The sequence below is a fragment of the Artemia franciscana genome, unplaced genomic scaffold (genome assembly GCF_032884065.1).
Source record: "Artemia franciscana unplaced genomic scaffold, ASM3288406v1 Scaffold_995, whole genome shotgun sequence".
Taxonomy (NCBI): domain Eukaryota; kingdom Metazoa; phylum Arthropoda; class Branchiopoda; order Anostraca; family Artemiidae; genus Artemia; species Artemia franciscana.
Window position 1 is genome coordinate 132,721 of NW_027069066.1, and position 14,568 is coordinate 147,288.

The 14,568-nt window shown below is 33.3% G+C and overlaps 1 protein-coding gene across 1 annotated transcript in view; it reads right to left on the reverse strand.

Annotated features, from left to right (window-relative positions):
- Nucleotides 1–14,568, reverse strand: part of LOC136043786 (glycoprotein-N-acetylgalactosamine 3-beta-galactosyltransferase 1-like) — a 136,903-nt gene that overhangs the window by 92,511 nt on the left and 29,824 nt on the right. Inside the window, exon 3 of the mRNA XM_065728702.1 lies at nt 10,428–10,685. Within this exon, the coding sequence (XP_065584774.1) occupies nt 10,428–10,685 (258 nt within the window). The remainder of the gene's footprint in view (nt 1–10,427; nt 10,686–14,568) is intronic.

A 14,568-nucleotide genomic window follows, 5' to 3' on the forward strand; every position in this document is an offset into this window, starting at 1 on the left:
TATTAGTTTTGTATTAGATGCTTTTAATTATAATTGTAAATTCAAGTTAATCAGATAGAGTTTCGATATAGGAATGATTCTCGTTTTTTTTTTTTTTTTTATTCAATTTATTGACTTTGTTTAGAAAGCTAAAAACCAGACAACACCTCTCAGTGCTTCTCCTATGAACACATTAATATTCACATGAAAATAACTCAATCGAAATTGAAGAACTAGCAAACATTTCTTTCCCTCAATTATTTAACCCTTTACTTTTCAATTTATACTTAGGTCTTCCTAGATCGAGAAGAATATAGGACACAAAAACCAAACCTGCAGCTTAGCCGATCTTCTGCCTAAGACCTAAGCTTGTTCAAGTTTTTTTAGTAACTTAATTACAGTTTTTGTAGTGACCAGCTTAGTTCATTGTGCTGTCCCTTCCTTTTTGGACGACCAGAGTTTGTTCAATTTCCTATATAGTATGGTAATTGTCCTTAGTTGAATCGGACCATGTTCGATTCAACTAGCACATTACTACCAAATAGTTTAATCTTCAGCTTCTTGAAGTCATTTTTGGGTTTTCGAACGTTGGTCAGATAAAAAAAAAAACCTGCATATCTGAATTCTACATGCGTTTTAACTTTTCTGTCATAGCTCCTGTCTTTGGTACGTGTGTTACTAGGATATATGTATTCTCTGACCTCCTTGATATCAGTGCTCTTGTATTATAAGTATTAATGTTACTATTACTGCATTTAACATGCTTATTATCCTATCTACATTTATTTTTAGTACAGTAGCGGAAGGTTTAATTGCTAATTCCTTCAGGTTGTGATGAGTTTAATTCTGATAGTGGGTAGTAAGATCAATATTATCGGGAAACTTCTGTAGTTTCCAATCATTTAGTTTTCACTAAGTTTTTCATCGAACAACTCCCAATTGAGTGCCAAGTGGTTGGAAAAAAAAAGTGGTTATTATTTGAAAAAAAAAAATGGGATATAGAGGAACATTGATGAACATCGTACTTGACTTGAAACCGCAGTGAAAGACAACTCTTCATTTGTACCACAAATAAATTTGCAATATACAGGATTTGATCATATTTACCATCAATAGAAGGATTCAATTAGCTACCAGAATTTTTTCATATCCCATGGTCACGGAGTTAAAAGCATTCAAAAAGTATACAAATAACACAATAAGCTGCAGCTACTTTTCATTTTATTCTTCCAATAGTGCAAACAAGGATAATACCAAATCATAGCTTGAACGATTCGGACGGCAGCCATGGTGCTCATCTGTTGTTACTGTATTCCTTTGAGCTTGTATTATATTAAGTAAAATTTTAATCAGAAATTTGCTTTCCTACCGAGTGAATGGTGATGCAACTCCATCCCTCAAATATTTTTGTTTCTCTCTTAAATAGTCTTACAATAGTTTTCTCTATCTGTTTGAAATGGAAACCCTTGTCCCCTCCCCCGTAATTTCTTTAGTAATTAGAATATTGAGACGACAAGTGCTCTTATTCCATATTTCCAAAGATCTATAATTGTAGTTCAAATATTTTCGTATTTGTTTGTGACTTTGGGCTCCAGGTAAATTCAAAAAAGGAAACGTAAAAGATGATGAAACCCAAACAGATGTTGAAACTACAAAAAGATCTGCCAAAGATACCAATTCTTGGGGTTTTGGCTGGGCTAAAACACCCGAAAGATATTCTTTTCTACGATTTTTGCCATCTATCTGGTTATTAAGCTTCCAACAACTATTGCCCTCCACGACAGAAAGATTTGCGTCCCAAAGTGCTTCTTTGTATGTAATAGAGCCCGACCAATATAGAGTTTTGGATTCCGACACCAATAAAGATATATCGGTATTATACAGACACAATCAGACATAATTGGCCAAATGTTGACAATGTCATCGCTGTAGCATACACTATCCTAAATTTGTTCTGCAGACCTATCTTCCTATTTTTTCCAAACGTTTCTAACTTTGAAAAAAAACACCCTAGGCTTTGGCTATGCTACCTCCACCAACTTCACTGCTCCCACTGTTTTTGATAATAGTCTTATCAAAGTAAGTGAAGCCTTCCACCTGATAAATGTTTTCTTTGTCACATGTAAACATTTCATCTTCATTTATTCCTAGCCTCAGTAAGTTAGTCTTTGTAGCATTAATTTTCAGATGCTTACAAGATTTTTTACATCTTTAAGATTTTAATTCTCTGATATTTACATTTAGGATGCTCAAACTATAAGCATAGTGATAGTTCAGGAAAGAGTTATCTCCCTGTTTTATTCCGTGTTTTCCCATGGTCTTTCCTCTACTTCTTGAGACAAAGTACATCAAATTATCCTTATAAAGGGGTATTGAGGTTAGCAATGCTGAACACCTAACTTAATATGAAACTAGCTATTAACCTCATTTCAAACCTTAGCAGTAGCAGTACTATTCTCGTACATAGACTAGTCACTTTAATGTTTTCATCTAGTTTACGAATCAAGGACAAGACCTTCACTAAAGTTCTTCTATAGAAAGAGTTGAACGCTTTCTTATAATCTATAAAATGAGGACCAAAGGTGTTTGATAGCTCAGGTACTTCTCAAATATTAACCAAAGTGTGAAAATTTGGCCGGAACACCCTCTTCCCTTTCTAAAGCTGCATCAATTTTCTCTTATCACTTTGTCTAACACATAGTTCAGTCTAATGAGTATCATATTATTAAGGAATTTCCCACTTACAAAAACTAGGCTAATGTCTTGATAATTACCAAATCCACTCTAAATCACTTTTCTAATGTTGTAGTTTAATTAAGGGTCTCTTAAAATTACAAGGTACCTTCCCTTTTTCAAAAACAAATTCATAATCTTCAGTAACTTATTTCTAACCTCAGTAAAATTTTGTTTAAGAAACTTCTTCTATTTTAGTCTCATGATTTTGAATCCTTTTATAATTGTCGTTGATTCCTAATCACAAAAATTTTTCTTTACACTTAAGGTTTTCTATGCCTTTCTCATTTTCCTCTAAATCTTTTCTTGGAACTCTACCCTGGTTAAGCAGATTCTCAAATATATGCTTGGAAAGTATTAATAATAAAGTGCTAATCTTCCATTGTATGACTATGAAGATCTGGGTAGAAATGATATTAATACATACCCCTGTAAAAACGCCTGACAGAGAAAGTGATGACTCAGATGAGTTTTAATTACAGTTACAGGAGCAAATAGACAGTATCCCAGGTAGAAATAGGATGTTTATTCGAAAATTTCTTACGCCCATTTGTTCCAGTGAAAAATAAAAACAAGCATGAATTAGTTATATTCCAAGAGTTAAAGAGAGATCGGTGGAATATTTTTAAAATCTTCTTAACCAGGGTAGAGTTCCAAGAAAAGATTTAGAGGAAAATGAAAAAGGCCTAAGGCACCTTAAGTGTAAAGGGAAATTTTTTTTGTGAGGAAGAACCAATGACAATTATAAAAGGATTCAAAAATTATGAGACTAAAATAGAAGAAGTTTCTTAAACAAAATTTTTTGGAGGTTAGAAATGAGTTACTGAAGATTATGAATTTGTTTTTGAAAAAGGGAAGGTACCTTTTGATTTTAAGAGACCCTTAATTAAACTACTGCATTAGAAGAGTGATTTAGAGTGGATTTGGTAATTATCAAGACATTAGCCTAGTTTTTTGTAAGTGGGAAATTCCTGAATAATATGATACTCATTAGACTGAACTATAATTTAGACAAAGTGATAAAAGAAAATTGATACGGATTTAGAAAAGGGAAGAGGGTGTTCCGACCAAATTTTCACACTTTGGTTAATATTTGAGATGTGCCTGAGCTATCAAAAACCTTTGGTCCTCATTTTATAGATTATAAGAAAGCGTTCAATTCTTTTTATAAAAAAGCTTTGGTGAAGGTCTTATCCTTGTCTATGTACGAGAATAGCACTTCTACTGCTAAGTTTTGAAATGAGGTTAGCAGCTAGTTTCATATTAAGTTAGGAGTTAAACATTGCTAAGCTCTATACCCCTTTATATGGATCATTTGCTGTACTTTGTCTCAAGAAGTACAGGAAAGACCATGGGAAAACACGGATTCAAACGGGGAGAAAAATCTTTCCTGGACTATCATTTTGCTTATAATTTAAGCATCCTAAATGTAAATATCAGGGAAATAAAATCTTAAAGATGTAAAAAATCTTGTAAGCATCTGAAAATTAATGCTACAAAGACTAACTTACTGAGACTAGGAATAAATGAAGACGAAATGCTTATGTTTGACAAAGAAAACATTTATCAGGTGGAAAGCTTCACTTACTTTGATAAGACTATTATCAGAGACAGTGGGAGCAGTGAAGCTGGTGGAGGTAGAATAGCCAAGGCCTAGAGTGTTTTTTTTTTCAAAGTTGGAAACGTTCGGAAAAATAGGAAGATAAGTCCGCAGAACAAGTAGACTCCTTCGAGAAACCAATGTTGGCACACCGATAGAGAAAGTTACGGTGAATGGTTAGAAATCATATGATCAGCTATAATCTTATTTTTATCAGTGGTTAGATTTGACGACACTGAAATATGGTCCAACTTAGAGGCTCACGAAGATGTGTAAATATACGTAAAGTCCGACATTACATCTCATTTGAACAAAAAAACTATTAAACCATTACCTAAGGAAGCATGTAAAGTACTTCCACTAGAGTGTCTGCCACTGTTATTAAGATTTTTAGCAGGTGCAGAGTACGACTTCATGCTGTGAAGTGTAAGTGTGTTGATACTATGCTTTTTAACAAAATGTTCATGGAGGAAAATCACGTTATAACTAAAACGGAGGCTTTGCAACACAGAAATTTTATTTGTAAATGCCCCGTTTATATTCTATGACAATAGAAGTGAGTCCATGGGCTTTAGTTTTGCAGTTTCTTGGGCACTTTACACTATAGCACGTTTGACCGTTTTTCCTGCAACCAATGCAAAAGTCAATTTTTTGGCATGGAGTATCAGGCGTTGATTTGTGATCGAAGGAGCCATATTTAGAACACAGTACACTTTTCTTACAACTCACAGTGAGGTGACCAATGGCATAAAAATTGAAGCAGTAACGTGGTAGGAACACGAACTCCGCAACCAGAAGTCGTTCATATCAAACTTTAATAGATGCTATCATAAATGTATCAAGATCAATGCGTGATGGAAAATACACTTTATATGTTCGGGTCTTGTCACACTCTTCTGTTTTATTGTGCTCGGGGATTAGCTGTATCAGTGATAGGTCGTCTAAATCTTCTAGCACTCGCTAAATCATCCGGCTCGTTGAGGGAAATGCGGATCGACGGTTCGACACATTTAATATTTTCAACTATATTGCCCGCGGTTTTCTTGGGCTGACAATGTTTTTCGTTCAATTGGGTCTTTTGAGTCTTTTGGAGGATTCTTAAGTTTCACAGAGTAAATGATAGAGGGAATATGGATTAAGGGGTCAAAAACCTGTCAGGAGACTGGCTAGGAAGTGGCTAGAATTCAACATAAATCCATCAAGTTTTCTCAGGAGTTTAATTACTTTGGAAACTACTGTGGCTTGAACAGACTTGCCGATGGCAGGTACTTCACACGGACTTAAAATTATGAAGTTCACCACCAGAACATTTTGCTTTGCCACCGTGCATAGCAACTCGTACATATCAGTAATATTGTCATCGTCCTTGGCATAAGAAACCATGGGGGTTTGTATATCAAGCTCACTATGAGGGGTCTTATTAGCATGGTAAGACTGCATTATGTTCAAAATAATTGATAGCACACTTAACAAACAGATCATGTTTTAGCCCTTATGTGAGTTATCTCCTTAAAAAGTTAAAAAAGGAGTTGAACACCAATTTTACAGCCATCTCATTTCACTCATAAGCAGCCATAGTGCAAGTCGTAATCTATATAAATCGAAGTCTGGGGATGTTCGTTCGATCGGTAATGTTATTATGACATCACAGAGTAGCAAGAATAATTTTATTTAGGTCAACACCTTTAATCCCTTACGAAAAATTGCGAAATCTCAGGGATTAGACCCACTTTAAAAACTTACTGGTTTGATAATGAAATATCAAGATTAGTGCAAGTGTGTTCACGATGAGCTCTGTACAACGACATAGGCATACATAAATATACACACTTGCACATCAACAAATTTATATTAGACTTTTTGAGCGTAGTAATAAGGGTAAATACTTCATTCAAGAACTCAAGCTTCGTGGCTAAAATTCTGAGTGCTTAGGAAAAATTCAGAGGAACGTCAGATTTAAATGACAAAAATAAAAGCGTAATAAGCCATTACACAATGCTCTTTCGAAACAAATTCTTAGAGAATAGTTTTCTGAAAAGACGTTATTGGAATTTAGTTTCTTTTTATAAAAACTAGATTTAAAGCTCATCATCTCAAACTAAAAAACTTGTATCAATAGAGTTAACCTGCTTTTGTCTATCTTGCTTTGTTATCTAGGTGTTTCTAAATTTTAGTTTTTTTTCTCAAATGTCTTGTCCTCTTTTCTAAAATATATTCTAACATAGAGACTTTTAATCGAAATCGTTTTGTGCATCCGTGATGCCTAATAAGAGATCTGCAATCTGTATAATCTACAATCTGCAATCTTTATAACAGATCTGCAATAGCAGATCTCTTATAAAGACAAGAGATCTAAAGCATCGCTTTCAGTGTCTTTTCCCTTCTGTAATATGTAATTTGAGGGTGACAGAATTGTCTAAACTAATTTAAAAGGTATCCCAGTGGCTTCCCCAAAACTGAGATTTACATCTTATTCCCTCAAAATATGACAGTTCACTTCACTGTTTCAATCTGTTCCCATTTAATCTTATTGGGTTCTCAAGAAAATTGGTGGTTCCTGTTCTTTTTCCAAAGTGCATTAGATTCCCTTTTGCCACCGACACAAAGAAATAAATGGATTATCTGACATCAAAATTGTTATGACGTTTCTTTGATACTTGAAAGAAACTCCTTGAAAGATGCCTGTAGTCATTAAGTACTCCCCAATTTTGGCTAGTAGATTTTAGTGTAAGCCTTTCATATCAAACACCAGGAGTTGGGACAGAATAAGATAGCTTTGAAGCCTTAATAGTGAAATTTTAACCACACTTCTTTTTGCTATCTTTGAAAGAAGTTAGGCTAGCAAAATGAAACTTTCAGGGATTAATCTACATATGAAAGTTTGTCATGGGAAGGTATTTTGATGCAGCCTACCTACATCCACTCCTTTTACCACTAGAATGCAGGTCTATGAACTTTGTTAACCTTAAAAATTTTGTGTTATGAAAGTGAAACCTTAATCGGCCCAATAATATCGGTCCACCGGTATATCAATTGAGCTAAAGTTTGCTTAAATATCATTTATTTTCATCTTTGCATACTACCTTTTCTGGCTAAACTGCAATATTTTCATTACATAACCCGTTGCATATATTTTGACTCGTTTGTTAGGCGTTGATAATGTATCAAGTTGTATCACTGACCCGCTCACCACGTCTCTTCATAAATCTTGTCTTTGAAACTTTTCGATAAAAAATTTAACAAATGATTTTATTATTAAAGACTTATGGAATCATTTATTGCTTTATCTGTGTCTATAGCCATCAGTTTTTCTTGGTTAGTGACAAAACACGATTCTAAGATATAATTAAATAGAAAAACCAAGTTTTTCAACTGAAAATAAGGAGCGATGTTAAAACTTAAAACGAACAGAAATTACTCCGTATATGAAAGGGGCTGTTCCTTCCTCGACGCCCCACTCTTTACGCTAAAGTTTGGCTCTTTCTCTCAAATCTACTTTTTAAAACAGTAAAAAAATTTAGCTTAAAGAGCGGGCGTTGAGGAGGGAACAGTCCCTTTCATACACGGAGTAATTTATGTTCGTTTTAAGTTTTACTATTGCTCCTTAGTTTCAGTTCAAAAAACTTGTTTTTTTAATTCTTACGAAGGTTCTTATTAGCAAAAATATACGTAACTTACGAATTGACTTTAGTAGCGAACTTCTATATTCGTTTATTTTTATTACGTATATGAGTGGGTTCACCCACTCGTCAATACTTTGCTCTTTACACCAAAGCTTAAATATTGTCCCGATTCCTTAGGAATTACCCCTGAATCACAATGGATGCAGAATAAAGAGTTAAAATTAATAAAACCACTTTAGCGTAAAGAGTGAGGAATTAGGAGGAGATGAGCCCCACGTATGCACAATAATTTCTGTTCGTTTGAAGTTTTAATGCTGCTACTTATTTTCCGGTAAAACTACTTTTTCTTATTTATGTTTTCATTGTCCTCCACAAAATACTAATAAATCCTGCTAAAAAATAGAAATTTCTCATAACAAATTTCTCCAAGGAAAATTCCCCCCGCATAAACCCCATCCTTCAACCCTCCCCAGCCAAAAAAATACCTGAAAGCTTCTGTACATTTCCAAATAACCATTTCTATGGGTAAACACTGGTCAAATTTTTTAACTTGCAACACCTCCCACTGGAACTGTGGGGGGAGGTGGGATAAGTCGTCCCAATAGACATTTTCCCCACAGGGGAAAATGAGCGTGGGAGATGGCCTAGGTGCCCTTCAATTTTTTTGATCATTTAAAATGGGCATTAGAACTTTAAATTTCTGTTAGAATGAGCCTCAAACGACATTTTAGGAGCACTGGGTCGATGTAATCAACCCTGAAAAAAACAACAAAAACCAACAAAGAATCACGCATCCGTGATCTGTCCTGTTGCAAAAAAATGGTAAATTCCAGATTATTGTAGATAGGAGCATGAAACTTCTATTGTAGGATTTTCTGATAAGCTGATTCTGATGTTGTGAGTTTCGTTAAGAATTTATGGCTTTTAAGGGGTGTTCCCCCTATTTTCTAAAATAAAAGCAAAATTTTCTTAGGCTCGTTACTTTTGATGGCTAAGTCTAAACTTCATGAAACGAATCGTGATTAAAGCTAATTTCAAACGAAACAACTCGTTTGATGTAACTATTGTTATAAAAAATCCGTTTTTTAGAGTTTCGGTTACTATTGAGCCGGGTTGCTCCTTACTGTAGTTCGTTACCGCGAACTATTTGATCATTAATTGATCTCCATTCTAGATGATATTTTTTCGCCATCCAACTTAAAGCTAGTGCTAAACGAGCAATTTTCATACTCTCTCTTACAGATTAAGACATGCAATCTCCTAAAATCAGGGAATCCAGATTGTAGAGCTTGTGTCTCAGATAATGAAGTCATGTCTATTTGGTAATTTTCAAGGGTACCAACTAGCTTATTATTTGCGTCTCTAATTAATTCTTAAGATTTATTTTATCATGCTAGATTTAGCCCATTCAGAAATTAATTTGCGACAATTTAAATAATTATCTTTTTCCATGGAATTCCTTATGCCTTACTACAGCAAGCTATTGTATTTTCTAAATAATTCAGCTTTTCAGAAAACGTTGATTCTTTTCATTAATATTATGACAGGAGGGGTTTGATCTTTTTGCCACCATACTTCAATATCGTATGCTCGTAACCACAACTATTCAATATTATAGCCTTGGGGCTATAAATAGTCAATCTTCAGCACCGCACTAGTGCCACTTGCAGTGCTGATAAAGCAAAGAAATGTTACCGAATGGTTTCAGGGGGTTTAAAGATTCCTTCCAGCAATAAAATTGCACCCAGTTTACGTACGATGAGTGCAGTGCATTTCTAAGGACCAAACTATTAGGCCCAAGATACCGAAACCTGTGTCATTACGAGCATCTCTCAAACTATCTATATGTTGGGTAACTAATTCTGTGGTTGGTATATTAAGGTTGGCATCTCTCGAAAAAAAGTTTCCCACCCTGCTAGGTTTTGGGGAAAATAATCTTCTAGAGATAGATGAGACAACTTGCTTTATTGTTCAATATTTACTCCTACACAACACAAACACAAGAGTCTTGGTGGACCCAAGAAATACTCTGGCCTATCTAATAAATGACGATGTCAGATAAAGGGGCTTTTGAATAACATTATCTTTCCTATAGCCAATATACAGTGGAAAGAATTAATATCTAACCAAAAGCCTATTTATTGTTACTCAGCTAACTTATTAGCAAGAATTTAAAGTGTCCTTCTAGGTTACACTATAAACAAAAGTAATAAAAAAGGAAAAGGGTCATTCATTATTAAAATAAAATTAAAAAGACCTAAAACAATCCTTTTGACGGTTAACCTGGTTGATTTTTGTATTCTTCATTTCCTTTTACTGGCCATAGATCTATTTGTTATTTGCAGGCTAATCTCTTTTCTTGTCATGGCTTGAAAGTTAAATCTATCATTGGAACATTCAACATGGTTACTTAATATATAACGAATATATCACTTTGATGAAAATTTAACCTGTCTGCTTGTTAAAAAAATAATTAAACTGCCCATAATTACCTGCTCCTCCGGGGGCATAGTAGGTATTTTGAATATTCTTCATTTTGGCCCCAAAATATATTGGCTCATTTGTATCATAAAGAAGCAAAAGATCTCTTGCATTTTCGGGAATTGCAAATGTGTCATCATCAGCCTTGAAGAACCAATCTGCTTTGTCAAAATAGTGTTCATAAACATATTTGAATGCCTCCTTTGTTTTTCCCCAAAGATTTGGCCAATCATCTGGTACGGGTAAGACAATAGTTGGTAGTGTAGGATCTAAAATTAGTTAGGAATAAAGTACAATGTAAGCTGATAAATTATAATGGTTAATATTTACAAAGATGGTTTGCATGGAAACTATGGATTAAGGGTTTATTATGCAATGTAATGATATATGTTTACGTAAAATTTTATTTAAACAGCACCTTACAAATTTTATTTGCTTAACAAAAAACTTAATTTGAAAAATTGGTGTAACTCTGTGAATTCGATTGAGAAAGAGAGACGAATTAATGTAGGAACGAATAGTTTACATATGTATGGAGAAATTGAAAGATTTCCTTTTTTTCCTTAGAAATCATTTGTTTTGTAAATGTTTCTACTGGATGTTTATACTGGATATTTATACGGATTTATACTTAAGGATATTATTACTGACAAACTACTATCACAACTGTAATAACTCTACAAACTTGGCAGCTTACGAAGAGTCAGATGCATTACCTTATTATTGGCCTAGCAAAGAGAAACTTTTATTCATTAAATTATTTTCCCAATCCCCATGTCAATCCACATCAAAAACACAGAGGGGGATTTCACCAAAGTAAAAAAAAATATTCACTAAAGAGCTAAAATTGGCTATGACAGGTTTGTTACATTTCTTTTTTCCTCTAAGTTAGTCTTTGACTATAATTATAAGAAATGGAACTTGGAATGTTAAAAAGTTATAAAGTAGCCATCGTTTCGACATTTTGACTGACAAATTCTAACGATTTGAAATTCCAACCATTTGATGATTGTTCAAAGATCGTTTTGAAATTATCTATCTCTCAGAAATATTTTGTAAGGGCCCCTTCTCTTCTCTATTAAACAAAAACTTTTTTAACAAATATTCTTAGCTGCAGTCCAAACTTTCTTCAGTAAAACATCATCAGAAACTTAACTAATTGTTTTTTTAAATTATTTCAACATTCTTCCACATTCTCAGATTTTAAAGCTCTCAACTATATCCTCGAAAATTTGTCTCCAATTCCCATAGTAGAGTTTACCAAAATCACTTTTTTCATGAGGGGAATATCACTCTTGAGAGTTCAACCTTTAATGAAGTTTCACCTTTAAATGAGCCCTAGAGACTACTATATAGTGATTTTTACTTTTAATATTAATAAAAGCACTCAAATGTACCCTTGCATTATGAATTAAACCCACCACTCTTCGGTTTAGAATTATATAATCAGCTATGTTTACTGTCATAATAACACGTGAATACCATGTTAACTTTAGGCCATTTAATGACCAAGCACTGCATTGGCTATAAATTGATTGTTCTACAAACGAAGTTGCAAAAGACAGTGGCCATTACTCATATATTTTCTTAAATCTAACTTACCTAGGCTAGAATCTCTAATTCCACCTACCAGGGTATTAATATCTCCAAGTAAAACACCATCCCAGAGCTAGTCCATTTTCTCTTGTAACCGTAAATAAAATTCATCTTATTTACTAGCCTTTCTCTAAGCTGGCTTTACAGGGGCATATACTACCATAGATAATACACTGAATTTTTTAGTCATAATTGACTTTTTAGTCAAGCAGCTATGGGTATTTTATTGTTAAAACCTTCCCAACCTAAACAAAATTTTGCAGCATCCTTATTCATTTTACCGTGTTTTAAGTTTTATTCTTAATTTCTGTGACAATATTCGTATATAAGGCGAAGTTATGTATTCTTTATATTGAGCTGAAAATGGATAAAAAAGATTCCTAAAAAAGGATATCCATTTAATTTATGATGAATTTCGAAATAATACCAGGAAGCCTACCTACTTTTTCATGGAAAATTTCCCCCGTTCTATACCAGACAATCCTCCTTGGAGGTTCTTTCCAAGCAGAATCCACATCTCCTCCAAGAAATACGGCTAATTTCAGCAAAAACAACTCACATCATAACCATGCCGCCTAAATATAACCGAGTTTGCCCACTTCTCTATTATTGCAATCTAATCCAGCCTCTTTTCTTTAAAGTTTTCAAAGGAGTAGCCATTTCATTTGTATTTTTACTTACACCGTCCTCCTATCATGAAATTCACAAAGTAACTGTTATTTGATCATCAAAATGTCATAAAAAATGTTTTATCTACCCCTACCTCTTATTATCCTCACAAAATGGGCCTTCATTAAGACTTAAAAACAAGCAAATTTTTTACATCCATGGAGTGGTTTACCCTTTCCTCAACACCTAACTCCTTAGAATAGAGTCTGACTCATTGCAGCAAATCAGTAGTAATGGGTTAATGGTCCAAGAATATTACAAGTATTAAAGTTTCCATTTTTATGAAAAGGAATTTAGTAGATAATAATTCTCATTTAGATCACGACCATATGACTGGTAATACATGTGGGTATATTCATGCAGAGTGTAATAAAAATTTTAGAATCCCTGAATTTATCTCTATTGAAATGCATAATCTCTCAAAATAGGACTCATTTATTTCTTAGAGAATTTTTACCCGATAACAGTATTTTGATTCGATGGAAAGTTCAATATCGCTTCTAAAACAATAACTGTTAATAAGACAAACACAAAATGTGTTCCATAGATTCATTCCGTTTTGTGGCTTTAGGGTCAGATCGGATTTCTGAAAATTTGGCTAAATGAAAAAGTAAAATAAATTGTTATTTTTTGAGAAATAATGTCTAGTATTCTTCTGATGTGTTTCAATATATTACATATTTTAAAGAAATAATAAAAAAAAGAATACATCCCTGAGGACCTATTGGTAGCTATGAAAAAATGAGTGACATAAAATTACGTTTAATAAACAAGTTTTATACTTGATTAACAGGGATATATATTTAAAACAATATATATATATATATATATATATATATTGTTTAAGATCAAAAGCGAATGCTTATGCAAAAAAGGGTGACGAAGAAACCAAAGCAAAGAAAAAATTAAATGGTATTAAAACGAATATCGTTAAAGAAAAAATAAAATTACAGGATTAAAAAAACTAATATTTGAAAAAGTGGAAAGCTTATCAGAAACTTAGTATACTTCAAGAGAACACAAACATAGAATTTTCTTAGAGTAAAAAAATAGGAAAGCTCTAGACCCCAAGAACACTAAGAGAAGGGCTTTGAATAATAAAGTAGAAACGATACCCTTTGGAAGCCCAAAACGTCAAATCTATAAGCTTCAAAGCTATGAGCTTCATAGTAGGAATCTACTCAGAAGAAATTCATGCCTAGTAAACAGTTGGGGAAACCCCTATTAAAGCATATGAAGGTGGAAAAAATCAAGATCATTTTACAAATTGACATTTGCTAGCATCTCAATGGTTGTAACGACTATTGTTTTGTTGTAACTCTAGATGTGGTGAAGCCAATTTACTCTTGAACATGATTTATGATTATCTATGCTTTCAAAAACTGTTTGTGTATGCTAAAGATCTTAAACAAGATAATATAAGGATTTAATGATTAACAGGAATGTGTCCAAAGAAAAAACTGAAACAGAATTTTTTCGCTGGTAATGATAAAAGTGATATTATTGATGTAAATGACCGTGATCCCAAGATTTGAAATTTAGTTATCTCCGACGATTATCTAATAGAAAAAGACCAGAAGAAATTAAAGATTTATTTATGTAGGGTAAAAAACCAAATACTTGAATAATCTATAATTATCCATCCTGTTTCATCGTCACCCTCTTTTGAATAAACATTCACTTTTGATCTTAAAAGTAGGATATTATTGTTCCAGATAAATAATCCTTCATCATGTCTATTGCTTTGCTATTTATCGGAGGAAAGTTATAAGGGTTATTTTTCTTATAATATGAAGTATCTGATGTTTTTTGGAGGTCAGCCTTAATGACTTCATAGAACCCTCGCTTTCAATTTCATTAATAAAGCTATCCGTTCCCATATAATGT